At 49.0% G+C, this 25,318-nt stretch overlaps 1 protein-coding gene across 1 annotated transcript; it reads left to right on the top strand.

Annotated features, from left to right (window-relative positions):
- The first annotated feature begins 2,795 nt into the window (after positions 1 to 2,795).
- Positions 2,796 to 25,130, top strand: TTLL6 (tubulin tyrosine ligase like 6). Its single transcript, XM_081110498.1, has 15 exons — positions 2,796 to 2,998; positions 3,394 to 3,431; positions 5,081 to 5,199; positions 5,314 to 5,444; positions 7,319 to 7,475; positions 8,438 to 8,581; positions 9,359 to 9,444; positions 12,348 to 12,573; positions 14,274 to 14,449; positions 16,396 to 16,584; positions 17,381 to 17,558; positions 18,754 to 19,026; positions 21,982 to 22,336; positions 23,111 to 23,379; positions 24,399 to 25,130. The coding sequence occupies exons 1-14, from the start codon at positions 2,820 to 2,822 to the stop codon at positions 23,377 to 23,379; spliced, it is 2,520 nt and encodes an 839-aa protein (XP_080966624.1). The 5' UTR covers positions 2,796 to 2,819; the 3' UTR covers positions 24,399 to 25,130.
- Positions 25,131 to 25,318: the final 188 nt, after the last annotated feature.

Here is a 25,318-nt window from a genome sequence, read left to right on the forward strand (position 1 = left end):
TTGGAAGCAACTTACATTGTTAACAATAGGGCAATGGTTGGTTAAATTCAGACACATTCCTTCAACGGGGTATTATTACACAACCATTAAAAACTAGAAATATGGCCGAAACCGGTTTGGCTCAGTGGATGGAGCGTCGGCCTGCGGACTGAGGGGTCCCGGGTTCGATTCCGGTCAAGGGCATGTACCTGGGTTGTGGGCACATCCCCAGTGGGGGATGTGCAGGAGGCAGCTGGTCGATGTTTCTCTCTCATCGATGTTTCTAACTCTCTATCTCTCTCCCTTCCTCTCTGTAAAAAATCAATGAAATATATTTAAAAAAAAAACAAAAAAAACAAAACTAGAAATATGTAAAGTTGGCTATAACCGGAAGGATATTGATATGATATAAAGTGGTCAAAAAGCAGATACAAAATTCTTTACGTGTTATGGTTACACAATTATATAAGAATAATTACGCTTGAAATTAATACTAGCCCTGCTGGTGTGGCTCAGTGGTTGAGCCTTCAACCTTTGAACAGGAGGTCACTGGGTCGATTCCCAGTCAGGGCACATGCCCGGGTTGTGGGCTCCATCCCCGGGAGGCAGCCCATCAGTGATTCTCATCATTGATGTTTCTATCTCTCTTCCTCTCTCTGAAATCAATACAAAAAATTTTTTTAAAATTTTAAGAATAAAAAAGAATATACAAAAAGGCCAATGTTGCCACGTTAGGGTCGAAGAGCTAAAGGTGACTTCTCACCCTGCCCTCTCCTAAACTTCCTCTAATGTTATAGTATTTCAAAAATAGTAATAATAAATTTGAATGAAGATGTTATCACTGTCTTTACAAGAAGTTGAAGAGTATGCGAGGGAAGAACAGGTAGTAGCAGCAAGAGGACTACAGGCATTAAAAGAGAGGACCGGGTGGTAGGAGGTTGGCCAGGGTTTGGAGGTGAGGAGAGGCAGGAGAACACCAGAAATAGGCTGGATGGTCATAGAAGTCTTAGATGGGAACAGGATATAAGTCAGTTAATTAGGCCTGGGCAGTTCTGGGTTACCCAGAGGCAAACTAAGCACCTTCTTTTTTTTTTTTTTATTGCTTAAATTATTACAAAGGGTATTACATATGTGTCCTTCCCCCCCCCCCCACCCTTGACAATCCCCTGGCCTCCCCTACCCCCCAGTGTCTTATGTCCATTGGTTATGTTTATATGCATGCATACAAGTCCTCCGGTTGATCTCTTGCCCCCCTCCCTCCTGCCCCCCAACCCTCCCCGGCCTTCCCACTGCAGTTTGACAATCTGTTTGAGGCAGCTCTGCCTTTGTATCTATTATTGTTCAAAAGTTTATAATGGTCTCTATTATCCATGAATGAGTGAGATCATGTGGTATTTTTCCTTCATTGACTGGCTTATTTCACTTAGCATAATGCTCTCCAGTTCCATCCATGCCGTTGCAAATGGTAAGAGTTCCTTCCTTTTTAGAGCAGCATAGTATTCCATTGTGTAGATGTACCACAGTTTTCTAATCCATTCATCTACTGATGGGCACTTAGGCTGTTTCCAGATCTAAGCACCTTCTTAAGGATTAGTGAAGCAGGGGTATTAAAAACCATTAAAAAAAAAAAAAAAAGACTTGATATTTGAAATTCAAGCAGACATCAAAGAAGTCATCATGGGGGTGGAGGGATGAGAATTTTGCAGGCCTTCCTTACGAGTATTTTATGATGGGTCCTGTTTTCACTTGGAATGGGATGGTGGGGGAGACACGACAGCCTCTTTTGTGGTTGGGGTCTCCGAAGCTCTGTTTTGGGCCCTGGGCTTGAGTCAGTCCTGCGCTCCATGAGCACCGGTTGCTTTTGCTGTCAGGACCACAGGTTGCCTGCAAGGGGTTTCGTGCAGTGCCCCAACGTTCACAGGCCTCCTCAGAGCACCTCATCTGCACCCCCTGGGACCGACTCCCTCAGCTAGGAAGGCTTGCAGCGGTTCTCAACCCGTGGGTCGCGAATAATGAAAATACATCCTGCATATCAGATATTTACATGATGATTCATAACAGTAGCAATATTACAGTGATGAAGTAGCAACGAAAATAATTTTCTGGCCGAAACCGGCTTGGCTCAGTGGATAGAGCATCGGCCTGCGGACTGAAAGGTCCCAGGTTCGATTCCGGTCAAGGGCATGTACCTGGGTTGCGGGCATATCCCCAGTAGGAGATGTGCAGGAGGCAGCTGATCGATGTTTCTCTCTCATCGATGTTTCTAACTCTCTATCTCTCTCCCTTCCTCTCTGTGAAAAATCAATGAAATATATTGGAAAAAAAAAAAAAAGAATTCCTGCGGGGAAAAAAAAAAAAAGAAAAGAAAATAATTTTCTGGTTGGGGGTCACCACAACATGAGGAACTGTATGAAAGGGTCGCGGCATGAGGAAGGTGGAGAACCACTGGCTTAGGGCTTGGTTCTGAGGCTGTCTCCAGATGCTCACTCACTTTAATAATAAGATTGTTTACCAGGTGGTGCCAGGCATAGCATCTCAGCCTGCTCCTGAACCTCCCAGGAGGGAGAAACCACAGCCAGGATTGGCCGCGGGAGTCCCTCAGGCCAGCGTCAGGGGCAAAAGATGGAATCAGCTCCCTCCCGGAGCCTGGCCCCAGCGGTAGAGGTGTGGTGGCCTTTGATACCCGGCAACCTGTTGCTTGGTCCCAGAGCACTGGTGGACCACCGCCATGAACAAGAGAGGGGGTCCCCCTGCAGGTGGACCCAAGTAACTGCCGCCCTCTCTGCCTTCTTTCTAGGGGGGGCCTGTATTTCCCCAGAGTCTCCTCCCAGTCCAGGGAGATGCTCCAGCCTCAGCCTTTGGAAGGCAAGAAAGGGACCGAGTCAGAAGAGAGGGAGGACAGTTCCACGGCAGATCTGAAAGAAATCGTCACCTTGGTTTTGGTGGGAGAGAACATCGCGACACCAAAGGGGCTTCAGAATGTCCAGCAGCAAGGCAAGAAGAAGAGGAAGAAAAAGAGGTTAGGATTGAAAGATGGGGGATGGGGACCCACGTTGGTAAGAGCAGGAGGGGCCTGGGAGGAAGGGGCCTTGGCTGCTCATGCACCAGGAGAGGAGAAACTGTCCGATGAGACTGTCAAAATCACACCACTTCCGGTTCAGATAAAAAGGAGCCACTCTAGATGATGTTTTCTAGAATGAGATGATGGTGCATGTCATCTAAAACCACACCTTGCCCGAGTCTTTGCTGTGTGTGTGTTCAGACTGCCTTTTATGATTATTTTTTAAAATGGCGTGGGGCGGGCTGGCTTTCCCGCAGCCCCACCTGGGGTGGGATGCTCCTGGGTGCGGCCTCTTGTTCCGGCCAGTGTGTCTGTCTCTGTCTTGCTGCTCTTCTTTTTCTCTTTTCCAGATGATTGGTGATCAATATGTGCAGCTGCCGATATGAGAGTGGTGAGCATCTGCATTCGAGGAATCCGCGATGGGGACCCACTGGGTTCCCCCACAGGGTTGGGAAGGGTCACGCTTATGTATTTTTGAGGAAGAAAAGGGGTGTCTCCCAATCCTGTTCTTTGCTTCTCTCAGCTCATTTAACTATTTGAGGAAGTTGGGGAGCTCATTCCAAGGAAATAAGGGTTTGACCGCAGGGCTGTGTCATTAGGGGATCTGATTGTAGAGACAGCAGCTGTTGCTACAATCAGTGGCTCTTTTTTAATTTTTTATTTAAAAAGATATATATTTCTTTTATTGATTTCAGAGAGGAAGGGAGAAGGAGAGAGAGAGAGAAACATCAATGATGAGAGAGAAACACCGATTGGCTGCCTCCTGCACGCCCACCCTGAGAATCAAGCCCGCAACCCGGGCATGTGCCCCTGACCGGAATTGAACCCAGGACCCCTCAGTCCGCAGGCCAACACTCTATCCACCGAGCCAAACCAGCCAGGGCTCAGTGGCTCTTTTTTTTAGAGCACAACTTCCAAACGGGCAGTCCCTGAGCTGGAGATGACCTGTAGGCCTACTTTGTTCTACAGAGCAGAGGTGTTGTCATGATTTTAATTTCAAATTTGGATGCTTTGGGCCGGCCCTGACTCTCCTGGTCCCTGCAGGCACTTCTTCCTCTCCAGGCCCTTGAAGGCATTTGCGTTGGTGTTGGCATCAGCTCCCAGTTACCAGTGCTAACAGGGACAGGGGTAGAAGGATGTGAGAGCATGTGTGTGGATTTGAAATACATTGTGTAATTTTTTTCTGTTCATTGACTCTACTAATTAAGCTTGGCTCAGGCTGATGTTAAGGATTTAGGCCAGTGATGGCGAACCTTTTGTGCTCGGCGTGTCAGCATTTTGAAAAACCCTGACTTGACTCTGGTGCCGTGTCACATATAGACATTTTTTGATATTTGCAACCATGGAAAACAAAGACTTGTATTTTTGATATTTATTTTATACATTTAAATGCATTTAACAAAGAAAAATCAACCAAAAAAATGAGTTCGCGACACGCGTGTCACAGGTTCGCCATCACTGATTTAGGTTTATATTCCCTGAACATTCAGTGCTTCGTGTTTAGGGGAAAGCCAGACACCCACTTCCTGGCCAGGGGAAGCCAGGGTGGTTAAAACATTCATCCCAGATAACCTTCTAGGGCAGGGGTGGGCAAACTTTTTGACTTGAGGGCCACAATGGGTTCTTAAACTGGACCGGAGGGCCGGAACAAAAGCATGGATGGAGTATTTGTGTGAACTAATATAAATTCAAAGTAAACATCATTACATAAAGGGGTACGGTCTTTTTTTTTTTTTTTTTTTTTTTTTTAGTTTTATTCATTTCAAACTGGCCAGATCCTCCTGCGGGCCGTAGTTTGCCCACGGCTGTTCTAGGGGATGATGGGGCATAGGCTGTATTTTTTAAATAGCTTTCAACTCTTTGTGTTCCTTTCTGGCAATGATGTCTCTAGGGCAGGGCAAGATGGCTTCAGTCCTAGGCAGCCTCGATGTCTCACTTCAGTGCTTAGTCTGGGAGCACCTGGGAATGTAACTTCCCCACTTTATGCTCCTCCCTCACCTCCCGGGCTAATGGGCCTTTCTTTCTCCAACCCCCTGGCAGTGCGAAGGGCCGCCCAACAGTATGGCCTTCGAGAGGGAGGGGAAAACGACGACTGGACTCTCTACTGGACTGACTTCTCAGTGTCGCTGGAGCGGGTGATGGAGATGAAAAGTTACCAGGTATCTGGGTCAGAGCTGGTCCTCAGCATAAGTGGGGTCCTCACTGTCCCCCAAGGGTATCCCATGGGTACGCCCGTGTCCCCCATTGTTCATGAATTCCGGCTTCCGTTGCAGAAAATCAATCACTTCCCGGGGATGAGTGAAATCTGCCGCAAGGACTTGCTGGCCAGGAATATGAGTCGCATGTCAAAGTTGTTCCCTAAAGATTTCCACTTTTTCCCTCGGACCTGGTGTCTTCCTGCTGAGTGAGTGCCGACCCGAGCTCCCTTCTCCACTCCCCACCCCAGTTCCATTTCCCACAGGGTCTCCCATCTCTCTCTCCTGTTCAGGAAGAGAAGGGATATGGGGTGTGGCCAGGGTTCCCAGACTTTCCTCACTTGCTTAGTAGCAACTTAGAAGGAAATGTGTTTGCCATCAGGTCAACAGGCACCTCCGCATTTCATAGCCACCGAGGACCATGGAGTTAATTGACTTCTCCACTGGTCACAGGCCCCTTTGAGTTAAAGTGCAAAACAAGAAATATAGGAAGACTGAGATTTATAAGTCCCATTAAGTTTCTTTCTCTCTTCTGAATATACTTTCTTTTCTATTTAAAAAAATATATTTTATTGATTTTTTACAGAGAGGAAGGGAGAGGGATAGAGAGCTAGAAACATCGATGAGAGGGAAACATTGATCAGCTGCCTCCTGCACACCCCCTACTGGGGATGTGCCTGAAACCGAGGTACATGCCCTTGACCGGAATCGAACCTCGGACCCCTCAGTCCGCAGGCCGATGCTCCATCCACTGAGCCAAACCAGTTAGGGCTATACTTTCTTTTTTTTTTTTTTTAATATTGATTTCAGAAAGGAAGGGAGAGGGAGAGAGATAGAAACATCAGTGATGAGAGAGACTCATTGATCGGCTGCCTCCTGCACGCCCCACTCTGGGGATCAAGCCAGCAACCCAGGCATCTGCCCCAAACAGGAATTGAACTGTGACCTCCTGGTTCATAGGTCAATGCTCAACCACCGAGCCACGCTGGCCAGGCTGAATATACTTCCTTCAAAGTATGTTCAAAGATGGTATTTCCTCTCTCACACTCTGGCTGGAGTGGAGGTGTTATAGAGAAAAAGCTGAGCTCAGAGTGGGGCAAGAGGCCGATTGACCCAAGGCCACATCACTGGGCTTGAGCCAGATTCAGATCTCCAAACCTCCAATCTGCAAACCAGAAGATCAAACTCCTTGGTCACGGCTAACGTTATGGGATGTGCAGTATATACAGTGGCGCCTTGACTTATGAGTGTCCCGACCAACGAGTTTTTCGAGATACGAGCTGTCTCTCGGCTGATTTTTTGCTTTGAGTTTCGAGCTAAAATTCGGGTTACGAGCCAGCTTCAGATACCCCACCGCTAGTAGGCACAGCGAATGTCACAGTGAACGCCACAACATCAGCCCAGCATCACGTGTCTCACTCATTCACTTTTTGATTTGACATACGAGTAATTTGAGTTACGAGCTCCGTCACGGAACGAATTAAACTCCTAAGTCAAGGCCCTACTGTATCAGCACCCTGTCTGCGTTATGTCATGTACAAGATAGGGTGTCATCACCCTCATTGTGTAGATGATGGAACTGAGGCTTTCCGAGGTCAAGTCCTTGCAAAGGGTTACACTGATAAGTGGTGTTGCCTGGGTTTAAATCCAGGCCCGAATTCCCTCCAAAGCCCACCTTCTCCCCACTGTGGGTGCTTTCCTGGCTCTCCTATTACCAGGCCTCGGGGCGTCTGTCTGTCAGTCTAAGGTGTTTTTCACATTAGATCATTTTGTTTGTTTTTTAAATATATTTTATTGATTTTTTACAGAGAGGAAGGGAGAGGGATAGAGAGTTAGAAACATCGATGAGAGATAAACATCGATCAGCTGCCTCCTGCACACCCCCTACTGGGGATGTGCCCGCAACCCAGGTACCTGCCCTTGACCGGAATCGAACCTGGGACCTTTCAGTCCGCAGGCCGACGCTCTATCCACTGAGCCAAACCAGTTAGGACTGTTTGTTTGTTTTTTAATGTACAGAGTTAGCCTTCCTTTTTACTGCTTCCCAGCTAAAAGTGTATCTCATTCACTCCTTGTCTGGTAGCTGGGGAGAGTTGCAGAACTACAGCAGGTCAAGAAAAAATAAGACATACATTTGTAAGCCGGATTCGGGCTGCCAAGGGAGAGGTATATTCATCACCCGGACGGTGAAAGAAATCAAACCGGGGGAGGATATGATCTGTCAGCTCTATATTTCAAAGGTACTTCTTCATGGTGATTGTTTATTTATCTCCACAGCAACCTCGGGCTGTAGCTCCACTGGACCGAATGAGGAATGAGGGAATGGAGGGCAGGGGTGAGGGTGACGCCGAGTCCTGCCTTCTGACTTGGACTTTGTCAGTCCAAGCCTTCTGCCCTGATGTGACATGTGCCCGGGCCAGAGCGTCCCTCAGCCTTGCACCCTGTCCGTTGGCCTGGCTCTACCAGGCTGGTCCCTAGCCTCTAACAGGTGCTGGGAGAGCACCTTTGGTCATTGAGGAGAGAAGAGTGGTCCTGGATCGATAGTGGTAACCAGCTTTACTCCATGACTGGAGGTCAGAGGTCCCAGCGGGATAGCCCACTGCAGGAAGGGAGCCCTGCGGAAGTGTGCATGGAGGGGGAGGCACCGGCCAGCACTGCAGGCCAGCACCGCAGGGAGAACTCTTACAGAACTGCAGCCATAACATAGCCCTGGATAGTGACAGCATGTTCTTCATCACAGGCTGTTTTTGTTTTTTTAATCCTCACCCGAGGATATGTTTCTATTGATTTTTAGAGAGAGAGGAAGAGTCATTGAGAGAGAGAGGTGAGAAACAGCGATCAGTTGCCTCCCACACACGCCCTGACTGGGGATGGAACCCACAACCTAGGTATGTGCCCTAACTGGGGATCGAACCTGCAACCTTTTGGTGTATGGGACGATGCTCAACCAACTGAGCCACCTGGCCAGGGCATCACAGCACTTTTTAATGCTATTTAAAAAGTGTGGTTTGGTGACTTGTACAAGATCATGTGGCTAGTCACTGAGCCCAAACCCCCATTTCCCTGTCCCCAGCCCTGGCCAAGTCTGCACTCTGTAGCAAGAGGCAATGTTGGCGCTGACGCCAAGAAAACCAGACGGGGCGCTAATGACTTTCAAGTCCAATCTCTCCGATGCTGGTGTCACTTCTGTTCTCTCCTCCAGCCCTTTATCATCGATGGGTTCAAGTTTGACCTACGGATTTATGTGCTGATCACATCCTGTGACCCTCTCAGGATTTTTACGTATAAGGAAGGACTGGCCCGCTTCGCCACGACCTCTTACTCCCACCCTTGCACAGACAACCTGGTGAGCTCAGGGGACATGCTGCCTTACCTCCCTCCCGTAGTGTGATAAAAAAAAAAAAAAAAAAAAAAAAAACCTAGCTAAATCCACTAACACTTTCACTAACATTGTGGATTTGGCTACCGTGGCTGAACACTTCACACTTGCCAGGCTGCATATGTTCTTTCCTTGAGCCCTCCCAGGAGCCCTCAGGAATAGGCATTGTCACCTCCCTTTTACAGAGAGGAAATGAAAACCCAGAGAGAAGGAGGCCTTGTCCAAGGTCACAGAACTAGGAAGAGACAGACTGGGACTCAAGGCCAGGTCTGCCTGACTGCAAAGCCAGAGCCACAGTTCCACACCCCGGGAGTGCCCTCAGGCAGGGCACCCCCCATCTCAGGAGGAATTGGAGTTTCTCATACTCCAGGCTGTGGGATACCCCTTCCTTCTTCCTCTGTGCTGCCAGTTTTAGCCCTAAGACTCCCCCAGCTTTTTAAAAAAATATATTTGTATTGATTTCAGAGAGGAAGGGAGAGGGAGAGAGATACAAGCATCAATCATGAGAGAGAATCATTGATTGACTGCCTCCTCTCTCCCCCGTCTCCTCCACTGAGGACTGAACCCGCAACCCAGGCATGTCCCCTGACCCAGAATCAAACCGGTGACCTCTTGGTTCCTGGGTTGACTCTCAACGGCTGAGCCACCCTGGGCCGGGCCCCCTCTCGTTAAGCCCAGGGGCCTCAGGAGGAGGCGGGGGGCCCGCCCTTCCTCTCCCTCCATAGACTGCGTCTCTCCCCTCAGGATGACACCTGCATGCACCTGACCAATTACTCCATCAATAAGCACAGTTCCAACTTCGTTCAAGACTCGCTCTCTGGCAGCAAGAGGTAAGCGAGCGGCCTCACCCCTCTTCTCTTTCCCTGCCAGTCTCAGCGCGGCGCCCCGGGGTGCGACCCAGACCCTGTCAGTCCGCATCAGCGTTTCCATCCTGGGTCACGTGCTCTCAGAAAATATTTCCTGGCCTGGAAACCCAGAACAGACTCCTTAGTCTCTGCCCTCTGGCTGTTAATCATTAAAAGAAGGCCACGTCGTAAACCCTAGGAGGGTGGGAGGAGGAGAGATAAACAGGAACTGTTTCCCCAGCAGGGTACACACACACACACACACACACACACACACACACACCAAAACACACTCTGGTTACCGTTGGCCCTTCTGACATTTCCAAGCCAACAGATATTTATTGATTCTGGTCTGCTGTGGGAAAGGCCGTGCCAGGCAGTGCTTCCTAAGCTGTGGTTGCCTGGTGTGTGGCTCCAACTGAGATTCTCAAATGGTGTGTCACGCGGCCCGATGTGGCCTGACCTGTGGCTAGCTGGCTTTCTGATTCTCCAGAAGAGGGGGAAACAGGAGAGGAAGGCATGAGCATCTTCCCAAGCAGCTTTTATACGCCTGCTATCGTCTAGTCCTGTCTCATTGGAGTTTTAAGAGAAAGGGGGATGGAAGAATGCGAACATGACCCGACAAAGGAGAAAGAAAAAGGAAGTGTTTGTGGAGGTCTCCCGTGTGTTTGGGCCTGAGCTGGGTGCTTTGGGAGCATTTAAAAAATACATTTTGCCCTAACCGGTTTGGCTCAGCGGATAGAGTGTCGGCCTGCGGACTCAAGGGTCCCAGGTTCGATTCCGGTCAAGGGCATGTACCTTGGTTGTGGGCACATCCCCAGTGGGGGGTGTGCAGGAGGCAGCTGATTGATGTTTCTCTCTCATCGATGTTTCTGGCTTTCTGTCCCTCTCCCTTCCTCTCTGTGGAAAATCAATAAAAATGTATTTTAAAAAAAATACATTTTTATTGGTTTCAGAGAGGAAGGGAGGGAGAAAGAGAGACAGAAACATCAGTGATGAGAAAGAATCATTGACTGGCTGCCTCCTGCAAGGCTCCCCACTGGGGTTCGAGCCCGCAACCCGGGCATGTGCCCTGACCTGGAATCGAACCGTGACCTGGTTCCTAGGTTGACACTCAACCACTGAGCCACACCGGCCAGGCTGCATTGTTTCCCCCCATTACCTTTTTACAACACCATGGCCCAGGCATAAACTACCCTTTGTAGACGGGGAACTGTGAGCTAGGCGCCATCTCATTTTACAGATGAGCAAACCAAGTCTGAGAGGTTGTTGCCTCAGGTCACACTGTTTTGAATGCCACAGTAGGACAAGAAGGTCGGTCAGAGACGCGGAGGCACATGCTCCTCCTGCACCAGGTTCAAAGGACTCATAAGCAGGCCACCTGTTTGGCCTCAGAGCATCAGAGAGGCTCGGTGCAGGGGCAGGCATGGTGTCCTCCGTGGCAGAGTCCCAACGAGCAAATGGGAAATCACTAGGCCCGTGGTCAGCAAACTGCGGCTCGCGAGCCACATGCAGCTCTTTGGCCCCTTGAGTGTGGCTCTTCGTAAGCCTTAGGAGTACCCTGATTAAGTTAATAACAGTGTACCTACCGATATAGTTTAAGTTTAAAAAATGTGGCTCTCAAAAGAAATTTCAATCGTTGTCCTGTTGATATTTGGCTGTTGACTGATGAGTTTGCCGACCCCTGCACCAGGCGAGGCCTGCTTGGAGGGTTGCGTCGGGCTGGGTGGGGGCGATCTCCCTTTCTCAGCAGGCCTCTGGGGCAGAGACCGGATCCTCTTCATCTCTCAGGGAACCTGGCACATAGCTGGTGTGTTCAGTGGAACTGGCTAACCCCTGGGCATTAACATGACAATGTGCATTCACTGTGATGTGCCTGCATCATCCCGAAGAGGCTGTGTTGATTTGTAACGGAAGCTCCCTCTGACCTGCCCAGTGAGGAGCTGACTGGAGCAACCCCTCAGATGTTTCCTCAAAAACCTGTACACATCCTCTGACCTCTGTGACAGGGTGACCAGCCATCTCGGTTGGCCTGGGAGCGAGGGGTTTCCTGGGATGTGGGACTTCCCGGGGCAGTTGGTAACTCCATCTGTGGAAATGCCCTGGGGCTGCCTTTTCCAAGTGGGCAATCCTGACACAAAATTTCTGTGTCTTTAGTGTGTCCCCAGAAGCCCCTCAGCTTGAGGTAGAACTCAGGCAGTGTGTGTGTGTGTGTGTGTGTGTGTGTGTGTGTAAGTCTGTCTATTGAGAGAGCGAGAGCGAGAGAAAGAAAGAGAGAAAGAAAGAAAGAAAGAAAGAAAGAAAGAAAGAAAGAAAAAGGAACATCAACCCATTTTTCTACCCATCCATGCATTCATTGGTTGACCCTTGTGTGTGCCCTGACTGGGGTTGGAATCCACAACCTCAGCATATTGGGACGATACTCTAACCAACTGAGCTACCCACCAGGGTGGTAGTTGTGTTCTTAAAAGGCTCCCTAAGTGCTTCTAATGAACACCAAAGAAATAACCACCAAAACAAAAGCATGAGGTAGGGTACTGGTTTCTTATTTTTTAAAATTTATCCATTAAGCTTTCCACCCAGGATACTCAGTCCCTGTCCAAGCCCATGGGTGTGTTCTGGGTCACAGTGAAAGTGCCCAGGCAGGCCTTACACGTCATTCTATCTGTGCCCACTCCAGGGCTGTGGCGGCGTGAGGAGTGTGGCCCTGTGGCTCCTGCACGACCCTCCTGAGCTGACAAAGTCCTGGTGCCCCCTTAGCTCTTGGGTGTCCATCCCTATTGGCTCTGGCACCCTATTTTCTACAGACGTTTCTGGTTCTCGGCATGCCGTGGCCTTAGATGACTGAGGTGGGCTGCCCAGCCTCATGGCCTGTGGTTCCCCTCCAGGAAGCTCTCCACCTTCAACACGTACATGGAGAGCCATGGCTACAACGTGGAGCAGATATGGAGAGATATCGAGGATGTCATCATCAAGACGATCATCTCCGCCTACCCCATCATCAAGCACAACTACCACACCTGCTTCCCCAACCACACACTCAACAGCGCCTGCTTCGAAATCCTGGGCTTCGACATTTTGTTGGACCGCAAACTCAAGCCCTGGTTGCTGGAGGTAGGGAGGCTGGGGCAAGGGGTGAAAATTGGCCCCTGTGTTTGGGATCGGCCAGCATCAGGCTCATCTCTCTGCCCTTGCAACTCAGCTAGATCTGTTTAATCAACTTAACTGGCGCCAGTTCCTCCCCTGGTGCTTGCTGCCTAGGGCTCCTCCTTTAGCTGAGAAGTGGCCACCAGAGGGGGTTAGACGGCCAGGAATTGGAGAATTCCCTGTGCCTTTTGGAGGCCCCCTGGACTTGGAAACCAATCTCAGACACAGAGCGACAGCTCTACCTTCTGTAACAGGGTCCTTTCGCCTCCCAGAAAGGGGGTGCTCTTCATCCAAGCGGGGCTGATGATGTTGAAGATCAGGTGGGAGCTGCGGGCCTGGCTCTCAGGGGCCTGGATCGCTCTGTTCCAAGCACTAACAGAGAACGGCCTGGCGTCTGTGGCCACAGGAATGGGTGCGGAGCCACACAGTCATGTTCCTGCCTCCCCGAGACCCCAGGGTGATGGGAGGAGGAGGAGGAAGAGAAGCTTCCGGGTGGCGGTCTCCCTTCCAGATTGTACTTGTGCCCGAGCAGTCAGTGATCCAGTATGCACTGGGAGGTGGGGTGAGGGGTGTGGGTACAAGTCAGAGGTGCCAGCTCGTGCCAGCTGCCAATGACAAGAGTCAGCCTTTGGGGTGGGAAACCCAGAATTACACATCAGATTCCCGAGGCCTTGCCTTTCCTCCACTCCCAGTCCTTGTTCCCAGGGGTGGGTGGGAAGGAGAAAATGGCTGTTTGGAGCTCTTACCTCAAGAGCAAGCCTGCAGAAACGGCTAGAACTCTTCCAATGTCATAGAGTGCCTCTGAATAACATGGACTTTCCTATGAGCAGGAATGTGTCTTCTCCCTTCTCCCTTCTCCCTTCTCCCACCTGTCTCCCCCGCAAGCCCGGTCAGGATCTCGAATGCATCATTTCTTTCTACTCCCTACCTCCCTGCCTGGTCCTTTGGACCGCCCCTTCCATCTGCTCCAGGCACGTGAGAGGACACCGCACACCAGATGGAGAGGAAACCAAAGACAGGCTACTCCCTGATGCCTCCCAAGAAGCAAGAACTAAAATAACAGCTCGTTAGCCCTAGCTGGATTGGCTCTGGATAGAGGGTCAGCCTGCGGACTGAAGGGTCCGGGTTCAATTCCTGACAAGGGCACATGCCCAGGTTGTGGGCTTGATCCCCAGTAGGGGGCATGCAGGAGGCAGCCGATCAATGATTCTCTCTCATCGTTGATGATTCTATCTCTTTCTCCCTCTCTGTTCCACTCTCTGAAATCAATTAAAAAAATATATATATATATAGTAATAAAAGCATAATATGCTAATTAGACTGGACAGCCAAACGACCTTCCAGATGTCCTTCCAGACGAAGCTGGGGCTGTGAGGGCTGAGGCAAGCCTCCACGGCTGCGAGGGCCAAGCCCCTTGCATGAATTTCGTGCATCGGGCCTCTAGTATATATATATATATATATATATATATATATATATATAATAAAAGCCAGTTACTCTAGAGGGGTTCTACCTCCTCCGTTCCTCACTGTGGCTCCAGTCCAGACCTTCTCCCTGCCCAGGGCCCCAAGGTGGGCATAGGTCGCTCCCTGGAGGTGGTGTTTAGGCCTCACTCTCCGCTTTCGCTCTGGAGAGCCCAGCTTCCAGCTGCCATCTTGCCCTCACAGGTCAACCACTCTCCGAGCTTCTCCACCGACTCCTGCTTGGATAAGGAGGTGAAGGACAGCCTGCTGTATGACACCTTGGTCCTGATCAACCTGGGGAGCTGTGACAAAAAGAAAGTCTTGGAGGAGGAGAAGCAGCGGGGCCGGTTCCTGCAGCAATGCCGTTCCCGGGAGGCCAAGTATAGTAGCCCCCCCCCCCCCAGGGACCCCATTTTTATGACTGGTCTGTCCTGATCCAAGTTATGATACAATAGCCTACTCGTTATATGGTCTTTTTAAAAAATATAGATTTTTATTGGTTTCAGAAAGGAAGGGAGAGGGAGAGATAGAAACATCAATGATGAGAGAGAATCATTGATCAGCTGCCTCCTGCACACCCCCCACTGGGGATGAAGCCCGAAACCCAGGCATATGCCCTTGACCGGGATCAAACCCGCAACCCGTCAGTCCACAGGCTGACGCTTTGTCCACTGAGCCAAGCCGGCTAGGCCTCTTTATGGGGCCTCTATGTCACTTCTCTGGGCCTGTGTGTTCTTCCTGTGAAATGGAGCGAATGATACATACAGCTGTTGGGGGGAATGACATGTTGGTGTATAAAAGGCTTACTGACCATAATGCCTGGCATTATCGTTTGTGTTTGAGACTATTAAGAATTTTACCTGGAGTTGGTGAGGAGGGGAGTCAGCGCTTACGAATGATTATCCCACTTGGAAAATTAGTTTATATTTGTGGAATGTGGCAGTTTGAATATTTTTACTGTGACTATTCCTTTGTCTCTATTTTAGGAGAGTTAAGTTATAGGTATAACTATACCTAATGGAGATAAGCTTATTAATATCAGATGAAGATTTAAGATTTAGGGATTACCAATACAAAAAGTAAAACCATTCCTTTTTTTTTTTTTTTTCAACCAAAAGAAAGATTTGCCTGTCCTCCCCCGTGTTACTGTGTTGGCAGGAGCTCACGTGTCCCTGCTCCCTGCTGGGAAGCACTTGCCTTACAGAGGCCTCCTTCTGCAGGGTGAGGCTAGTGTTAGAAGACTCTGAGCTTGGGCAAGGAGATGCCTGTGTTGATTTTCAGACCCGCTGTGGCCCCTGCTCTCGTGTGCGGAGCTAGCCCGGTCCTTCGAGATGAACGTCTGGAACCGAGGCAATAGCATCTGTGTCTGGAAGGCATTTTCTTATGTACTGTCTTCTCCGCAAGGAGGGTGGCAGGCAGTGGGGTGTAGGCAGTGGGAGCTAAGGAGACACAGACTCTGGAAGGGGAACTGACTTGTACTAGGTCACCTCGCTGGTAAGCGGCAGGTCTGGACCCAGAGCCCCAGGGGTGTGTGGCCTGGGGTTCCAGGATGCCCTCCACTGTGCTAGCTTTCTCTAAACTGCTGGAGGAGGAGGCAGCGTCAGCTAAGGCGCAGCTAGGGCCCTCTCCTGAGTCATTCTTCTTGTCACAACTTGGCCTGGATAGCTCAGTGGCTCTTGGTTTTCCTGCTGTAAAAGGGGCTTATCATTCCTCCCTCGATGACCGCCATCTCCCCAGGGGGCTGTGGGGAAGAGTTGAGATCATCAGAGCTCATAAAAGCACATCCAAGAAGCCCTCAAATTTAGCAAAACTCAAGCTGTCCTTCTCCAGAGAGTGACAGGGTAGGAGGGGCTGTGATTGGGAAGGTGGCCATAGTCTGAGAATCTGATGAACTGTCAGAGAAGACTGTTCTTTTCTGTGTTTAAAAAATATATATATATTGATTTCAGAGAGGAAGGGAGCGCTAGAAACATCAATGATGAAAGAATCATTGACCAGCTGCCTCCTGCACACCCCCTACTGGGGATCGAGCCCGCAACCCAGGCATGTGCCCTTGACCGGAATCGAACCGGGGACCCTTCAGGCTGCAAGCCTATGCTCGATCCACTGAGCCAAACCAGCTAGGGCCAGAGAAGACTGTTCTAAACAGCTTTTAGTGCATATGACGGGATGGCTAGAATCCTCTCAGGGAAACGTTTAGGAAATACCGATGGACCCCTGTTGTGTGCAGGGCCCCTGCCTGGCCCTAGATGATTCCAGCTTGGTCACATTTCTTCCAAGCATCGAGCCATTTCCCAGCGCAGCCCTGTGTTCTGCTTGCCAACAGGATCAAGGAACTCAAGGGTTTCCAGGCCTTGCGACAAGAGAAAACTGAGAAGTATGAGAAGGAAAACGGTGGAAGTTTCCACCTGATTTATCCCAGTCTGAATTCGGAGAAGTATGAGAAGTTTTTCCAGGACAACAACTCCCTCTTCCAGAATACTGCCACCTCCAGGGCCCGGGAGCTGTATGCCCGGTAGGAAAGCACCTTCGAGGTGGACTTGACCTGCTGGGTGATGGGCCTGGGTCTGTGGGGAGGGTTTGTGAGCTTCAGTCTCCAACCTTGAACTTGACAGGGAAACATTTGCTTTCGTGTCACAAGGACCATGTTGTTAAGTAGCCATGTGGCTGTTTCTAGAAACTCGCCCCTGAGACAGGCACCCCCCTACACACCCCTCTCCAGAATGACCAGCCCCCCTCAGAGCTGCCTCCTGGATTCCTGCAGGTATATAATCTGAGAGCTGGGAGGGACTCATCCCATCCAGTCCGGTCCCTGCCCACCACCTCATTTTATGGAAGGGGAGGACGGGGCAGAGAAGACATCATACAGAGTAATAACAGGAAAGAGACAACGGTCCGTCTCCTGATTCATGGGACTACGTTATTTCCATTACATTATTGGCCAGAGGCCCAGGATATGAAGTGGTCCATTGTGGGAGCCCCTGACTTTGGCCTGTCCAGACCCTCTCTTCAGCACCTGTCATGTGTGGGATCTGTCCTCCTGGGAGGTGGGGAGCGAGGTAGGGTTGTGGTGGAGTGTGGTGGAGTCGCCTTCCTGCGTATTTCTCCTTGGATGCTATTCCCAAGCCTGGGAATGATGTGGCTTAAGGGATGCCTCTCCTCCACCTCCTCTTCTGTGACCTTCAATCACGTGTGCAGACTGGACATGCCTGGGGAGGGAATGGGGAGTTCCCTGCTCTTTGCCCAGTCTTGTCCACCCCATTCAAAGTCCATCCCTAACCTACCGACACTCACTGTTCCTCAATGGGCAGGCAACTGATCCAGGAGCTGAGACTGAAACAGGAGAAAAAATCCTTGCAAACGAAAGAGAAGAAGGTAGAGATGCAGGGAGAATCAGCAGGCGAGCACGCGAGAGCCAAGGGGGCGAAAAGCTGGCAACAGACACAACAGCGAAAATACAAGGCCGCTGCCACCCAAGTCTCCAAACAAGTAAATCCGGATGGGAGGGGAGCACCCGTGCCCAGCACCCTTCCCTGGCTGCGGCCAATTTAGTCGGGGGTGGGGGGAGTCGGGGAGGGGGGGATGCCGAGGAAGCCACTGCTCAGAGCCCGGATGCACTGAAGGAATGGGCTGGACGGAGGGCTGGGCCACAGGAGGGGGACCCCGGAAGTCACAAGGAGTCCAGCATCCTTCAGAGGACCCCTCCATCCAGGCAGAGAGGACGCTCACTGGTCTGTCCTTGCCTCCATCAGTAGGAGTTAGCAGCTGGGAGGGTGAGCACAATCTCCACGTAGGGAGCGGGCTCCAGGACTACATGTACTCATTGTTCTCAGCTCCAGTTGGGGTTGTAGCGCTCTCTTCAGGAGGCCAGGGGCATCGCCTAGAAAGGGAAGAGGTTCTGGGAGGCAGGACCCTCAGAACATTACATGGGGTGACTGACCACAGCTGGGTCCTTCCAGCCTGCTCTCTGCTCAGAGTGTGGGCAGTCCCCCACTGTGGGCCACGGCTGTCCTGTGATCTGACTCTCTGGATTCCCCCGTCTCTGCCTAGCTCTCTATCGGCTCAGTGGAGAGATGCAGTTGACTTTACAGTCCATCTCCTTCTTCTCAATGACTCACCCACAGAGACAGGATTAGAGCACGTGTTTGTTTGTTTTCATAACTTTACTGGGGCCATAGACCCTCTGAGTATCTGATAAAAGCTATGGAATCTCTTACTATGACATATACAAAGATAGTTTTTTAAAATATATATATTTTATTGATATTTTACAGAGAAGAAGGGAGAGGGATAGAGAGTCAGAAACATCGATGAGAGATCAGCTGCCTCCTGCACACCCCCTACTGGGGATGTGCCCGCAACCAAGGTACATGCCCTTGACCGAAATAGAACCTGGGACCCTTCAGTCCGCAGGCCGACGCTCTATCCACTGAGCCAAACTGGTTAGGGATACAAAGATAGTTTTAAGTGGTTCAAAGACCCCGTGAAACCATCCATGAGCTCTCTAGGAGTCCCTGAACTCGAGGTGAAGAGCCCCAGATTAGAGAGACGTTTGATACCGATTGCTTTCCTTCTCCCCCTCATCTCCTTTGCACCTACTCTTGGGTGCAGATGAATCTGGACGTGGACAGAGCTGGGTTCCCATGAGCTGTGTGTTTCGTTTCCTCCTTTCCAATCCCTCCAGTCACTGACACTGGTGCCCTCCATGCCTGACATGCTCTTGGATGTCAGAGATGAAAAGAAAAATGAGACAGAGATCAGCCTCAACCAGGAGGCCCCCAGGAAGGAAGACGGCCCTGCTTCCCCCGAGCCTTCCTCTGCGAGACATTACTGCTCTCTCCCGGACCTGAGGAACTCAAGCCTTTTCAGCTGCTCTGGGCTGGATCTCAGTACACACATCTCCAGAATCAAGAAAGCCAAGTGTGCCTCTGTAGTGAACATACTCCCCAGCCCCGTGGTAAGTGGAGCGGTCTACCCCCCAGGGGGCGGAGCTCGGGAGGCGATGGTGGGACTCTTGCTTTCTTGTCCCTTCTCTGCCCCTGACTTCCTATGGGTCCTTTGAGTAAGCCTCCTTCCCTCCCTGGGCCTTGATTTCCCCACTGTGATGCCCAGGGCGTGGAATGGCACAGCTGCTAGGAAGAGAGGCCTATACTTTTAGGGCTGTTAGAAAGGCTGGCTCATGCATCCCCTCTTTTTAGGCAGGGCACCTCCTCGGGCTACTGTAACAAATGACCACACACTTGGTGGCTTAAAACACACGTTTATGCTCTCAAGTTCTGAAGGCTAGAGAACAAGGGCCAAGTGGCAGGAAGTCACAGAGAGAATAAGTATTAGGGGCTCACTTCACCCTCTGGGGACCACGGCTCCTTTGCTTGGAGGTGAAGTTTCCCCTCTCAGGACTTTAGATTCCTTAGGCCCTGCTGTTGATTGTGCTGCTATCATCGCATAAATTCATCACATCATCACCTCAGGATTTCATGGGTGTGGGGAGTGGAGAAAAGAAAAGGAAGTCTTTGAGCCAAAACTCTAGGGCTATTTATTTATTTATTTTTGTCTGATGTCATTTCTCTTTAGCCTGAAAAACTCCCTTTAGTGTTTTTTGTAATGCTCCCCCCTCAGCTGGTGATGAACTTTCTAGTTTTGTTTACTTGAAAAAGCCTTTATTTAGCTTTCACTTTGAAGGATATTTTTGTTAGACCTAGAATTCTGGGTTAACATTATTTTTCTTGCAACACTTTAAAAATGTTGTTTCACTGTCTTCTATTTTCTTTCTTTTTTAGAGATTTTTAATTGATTTTTAGAGAGAGGGGGGGAGGAAGAGAGAGAGAGAGAAACATCAATGTGAGAGTGGAACACTGATGGTTGCCATGGGGGATCGAACCTGCTACCGGGCATGTGCCCTGACCAGAATTGAACCGGCAACCTTTCGGCGGATGGGCCGATGCCCAACCAATTGAGTCACACTGGCCAGGGCTCTTTCTTTCTTAAAAATTCATAACATTTCCCCCTGTATGCAATGTGTCACTTTTTAATGGATGCTCTTTATCTCTGAATTTAACCAATTTGATTATGATGTGTCTGGGTGTAATTTTATTTGTATTTATCCTCTTTAGGATACTTGAACTTAATGGTTTTGTAAATTGAGGACTTTCACCATATTTGAGAAGTTTATAGCCGTTATTTCTTCAAATATTTTTTCTGCCTTATTCTGTTCCTTTCTGCTTTACTTTCTGTCTCTGTGACTGCTCTAGGTACCTCATATAAGTAGAAATATACAATATTTGTACTTACATGTCTGGTTTATTTCACTTAGCATAATGTTTTCAAAGTTCACTCATGTTGTATTATGTATCGGAATTTTCTTCTTTTTTAAGACTGAATAGTATTCCATTATATGCATCTACCGCACTTTATTTATTCATTCATCTTTTGGTAGACATTTGGCTATTTTTGGCTACTGTGAATAATGTTGCTGGGATCATTGGTGTACATAGTTTTTTAAAAGGAGCTAATAACTTATTTTGAGTGTATACCTAGGCACAGAATTGCTGGTCACAGGGTATTTGTAATCTTATTTTACCAAGTATTTCTAGATGATTCACCAGAATGACTGTCTGCATTCTCATCAGCAGTGCATGAGAGTCCCTGTACCTCTGCATCCCACCAACAGCTTTCTAATTTTTGCTAATCTAATAGCTGTAGAATAGCTATTTCTCTGATTACTAATCTCTAGTGTTTAAAATCTCTGTCACATTTAAAGACCTCCAGAGGAAGCTCTGTGGACATCCCTACCATATTCTGCCCTAGTGTTTAACCCAGTGGTCGGCAAACTCATTAGTCAACAGAGCCAAATATCAACAGTACAATGACTGAAATTTCTTTTGAGAGCCAAATTTTTTTAAACTGCAACTATATAGGTAGGTACATTGTTATTAACTTAATTAGGGTAGTCCTAAGCTGGCCTTTGCTAAAAACGTCCTCAGTCTGATTGAGGTACGTTCGCTGAGGTCGACCCCTTCTAACTCTCCCATCCACACTCGTCTTGTATACTTGTTTCGTCTGTCTCCTTTCGCTCATCCTCTCTATATGTCCAAACCATCTCAACATACCTTTCTCAATCCTCGACACTACATCTTCTTTCACTCTACAACGTTCCCTAAAATTAACTTAATACACTTTACTTAAAAGTTTTAAGTCTTAGTTAAAAGACTTATAGGTGCGTTGAATAAAACTTGATATCATACTTAATAACAATATTATATTGATAAAATTAAGTTCCTTACAATTTACCTTACAATATCCATAAAATTAAATCATGACAATGACTGAAAAACACTAATGTGAACAATGGCCTTGCATCTCCTTGGAAAGCTTGGGTAAGTCAGGTTTGTATTTTGTTGTTTTTAATTTTAGGCACGATTCCAGGTTCTCATCAATAAGACGACTTCTCAGTTTACTCTTGATAAGGTTCATGCTTGAAAATGATTGTTCGCATACATATGTAGACCCGAATAAGGAAAGAACAGAAAACACTAGTTTTTTCAGTTGATTATATGAGTCAGGAATACTATTCCTCCCACTTCTTCTAACGCCACTTCTTCAAAATAGACTTGCCCAGGCCGAAAACCGACTTCTGCCATGGGCCACGAAGTTTCCATCGCACTGTATGTGCGCGCCCGCACGTGGTATTTTGTGGAAGAGCCACACTCAAGGGGCCAAAGAGCCGCATGTGGCTCATGGAGCCGCAGTTTGCCAACCACTGGTTTAACCAATTCCTGGTCAGAGGAAACTATTCTAACCCAATCTTTCATCCTGCTGATGAAATCAGTTCTTAATCTGTTTAAATCAAGAATGGCACAGCAAGGAGCCCTTTGCTTTCCACAATCACATTTTGGATTGTTTTCTCTCCCAGCTCTTATCGTCATTAGAGACCTCAGAAACCTGCACCCAGTTCTCAGACTCCCCTGAGTCCCCGCTGCTGAGCACGACAAACAGCCCAGAATGCAGTAGCCCAGAGATGGACAGAGTGGTCTCCCTGGAATGCAAACAGCAGACCCCCCAGTACCTCTTCCAGGAGAAAATATCAAAAATTTCTCTGCCGGCAAAATCCCAGCGCTACTCGTTGAACCCACGTTGGACGTGGCTGAAGAATAACGCGAGGAAACAGCATGTGATGTCAGAGCTGTTCACCAAGGTTCAGCTGAGGGAGAAGCTCTCCTTGTTCCCAGCTTCCTGCAACCCCAAGCTGGCGTTACAGAACCAGTCACGTGAGTGCCAGCCTGTTCAGGGATCTACCCAGAGCACATGGAGGAACCGACAGAACCAGGCCTCATCTTTGGGAGCATCCAGTCTGAAGGGGGATACATTCCCTGTCCTGAGGGTGACCGCAGTCTGATGGTGGAGACATAGTCTGTGTCCTTAGGGAGAGTCTCCAGTCTTACTGGGAAGATAAGAAAGATAAAAATAGAATGCTATGTCTACGTACCCTCTTCAACATTCCCCGGTTCTCATTCAGTTGAGGCCCACTCAGCTAAATCGGTACCAGATGGAGGCATTAAGTATGAAAAAACAGGGAAGAGAAACTATTTTGAGAAAAGAACACTGGATGATTCTGATTCAGGATCAGATTTAGGCCAGGAGACCCTAGAGCAGTAGTTCTCAACCTTCCTTTAATACAGTTCCTCATGTGGTGGTGACCCCCAACCATAAAATCATTTTCGTTGCTACTTCGTCACTGTAATGTTGCTACTGTGATGAATCGTCATGTAAATATCTGATAGGCAGGATGTATTTTCATTGTTACAAATTGAACATAATGAAAGCATAGTGATGAATCGCAAAAGCAATATGTAATGATATATGTGTTTTTCCGGTGGTCTTAGGTGACCCCTGGGAAAGGGTCGTTTGACCCCCAAGGTGGGTTGGCGACCCACAGGTTGAGAACCGCTGGGCTAGAGGGAGGTGGTCTTTTCCAAGAATTTGTGCTGAGTCCAGCAGCCTAAATTGATAAGGCCAGTTTATCCGTTTCTTTGCCTTTCCAGAAAACTTCTCCCTGCCCCAGAAGTGTTGCTTGCGCAGCCAAAGCTCTCATGAGAAGAGGTCGCTGGATATGCCCTCGCTCCTCTTCTTGAAGAAAGCTCACCGCCGTGATGTTTCTCTGAGGGACCTGCTGGTGGTGGCCACTTCAGCCCGACTGGATCCGAGGCCTGACAGACGACGTCTGGGTGCTATGAGGGACCCGTGTACACAGGATCGGGAAGCATGCAATCACTGCCTGGTCTCTGGCCAAAAAGAATGTGAGAGGAAATAGGTAGGCCCACCCATATTCCCTTAATGTGCCTGGTGCATTGGCAAGCACCATATGTATATATTTCTGGAATGAATGTTGGGTACGTCGGTGGGTGGATGGATTGATAAAGCCATACAGGTAAGTAGACAATTAAGACTAACCTTAGTTAACGTGTGACCCCCTTGCAATTTATACTTCTGCTACGACTACTCTGTCCCCCCTGCTTTAGTGCACTTGGCCTTGTCTTCACTTACGGCTAACATTGAGACCATCATTAAAGCCGGTCCCAGAAGTAGAACCATGCCAACTGTGAGGGGTTGATTTCCACATCTTTCATGCTGTGCCAACCTGGCCTCGGCCCAGGCCGCTTGCCCCAGAGCTGGCCCTGTAATGGCGTGTACCGAGGGGACTGAGCAGCCGGACAGTGAACACTGATATGTGGAAACAAAAGATCTTTAAGCTTTGATTCTACTGTGTGAAAGGACCAAAGGGAGCAGGGAGCCCTCGGTCAGAACTTCAGTTGGTATATAGAAACTTCAGAGAGCGCTACAGCATAGCGTTGCATGGTAGAGGGGTTCGTGCTGCTGGGCACACTTGCCTTTGGTGTACCAAAAGCCTTGCGTGCATTATCTCAATCCTCAGAGAAACTCTATGTGGTTAATACCATGTCATTCTTTTTTTTCAAATGAGGAAACCAAAGTTTAGAGAGGTTAAGTGACTTGCCCAAGAACCCACAGATAATGAGCTCCTAAGCGTGTGCTCTTAATCACTACCACTTATTATCTCTGGCCAGCCATCTTGGCTGCTCTTAAATGATCTATAGCAAATGTTTGGGGCTATAGGGAGGTAGGAAGATGAATGTAAAATGAATGTAGGGTAAATGAATTTCTGGTGACCATGGATGTGAATCACCTGAGCATCTCCTGAAACACTAGATAAGAATGGTGATGATGTGTTAATTGGCCTGAATATTCTAGAGGCCATTTTACCATTTTACAGGAAAATCTAAAAAAAAAAAATCTTCTTTTTTCCCCCCCCAGAATCAGACTGGATCTCTGCTATTCCCCACCCCACCCCCATTTTACTTTTTACTCCCAGGAAATGATTTGTCTCTTCTTACAGTGTCTACAGTGCCCATGGGATCAACCAAGAGTTTTATTTTCTCAACTAGATACCCTAGTCCAGTAAGTCCCTCCCTCTCACTAGCACCACTGAGACCAACAGCCTTGCTTTTTGTGCCCTCCCAGTTAGCTGACAGTGTAGGACCGTGACTTCTGGGAGTTATTGATGTTGTCCCGGGACACGCACCAGTGGCCCCGACCGGTGTCATTCCCATGGGCCCCTCACACGGCACCATCATCCAGAACACTCCCCCAGACAGAGCAGTGCGAGGGAGGAGTGTTTCAGGGGAGGGTTCACAACTTTCAAGAATCCAAAGTCCTCAGTCCACCAACAGGCCTGTGTCAGTTGGTCTTCAACTCCAAAGAGCAAAGGCAGAGAGAGGGCTAGACATGATGGAGAACTCGGAGCCCCGAGTGAGAGAATTGGGGCAGTCATCACCACCAGGTGCAGATCATACTTCCTCCCATCCCGGCCACCTCAGTACCCAGACATCTTCCTGCTGCGGCCCTTACCAGCCCCACTCAGTCTCGCCAGTAAAGACAGAGGTGAGATGAGAGTGCCCAGCCTGCTGATGTTTCTTCCATCGACCTACAGAAGTGCTGCATTTCCCCCTCATGTGTACAGTAATAAAATAAATCGCCATGCTCAGTGCCAGGACAAGGAGCCCGATTCGTTAATATTGTGAAGGGCCTAAAATGTGATCCTGGGAAGTGTTGCCCTTAACTCCGTGGGCTGTGGAAAACCACTGCAGGTTTCTGAACGGGAGAGAGATTTCATGGAGGGTGAGAACGATGGATCTGGTAGCAGATGGTAGGGTGGATGAGTGGCAAGGAGAGAG

This window comes from Myotis nattereri (genome assembly GCF_964212035.1).
Source record: "Myotis nattereri genome assembly, chromosome: 16".
Classification (NCBI taxonomy): Eukaryota; Metazoa; Chordata; class Mammalia; order Chiroptera; family Vespertilionidae; genus Myotis; species Myotis nattereri.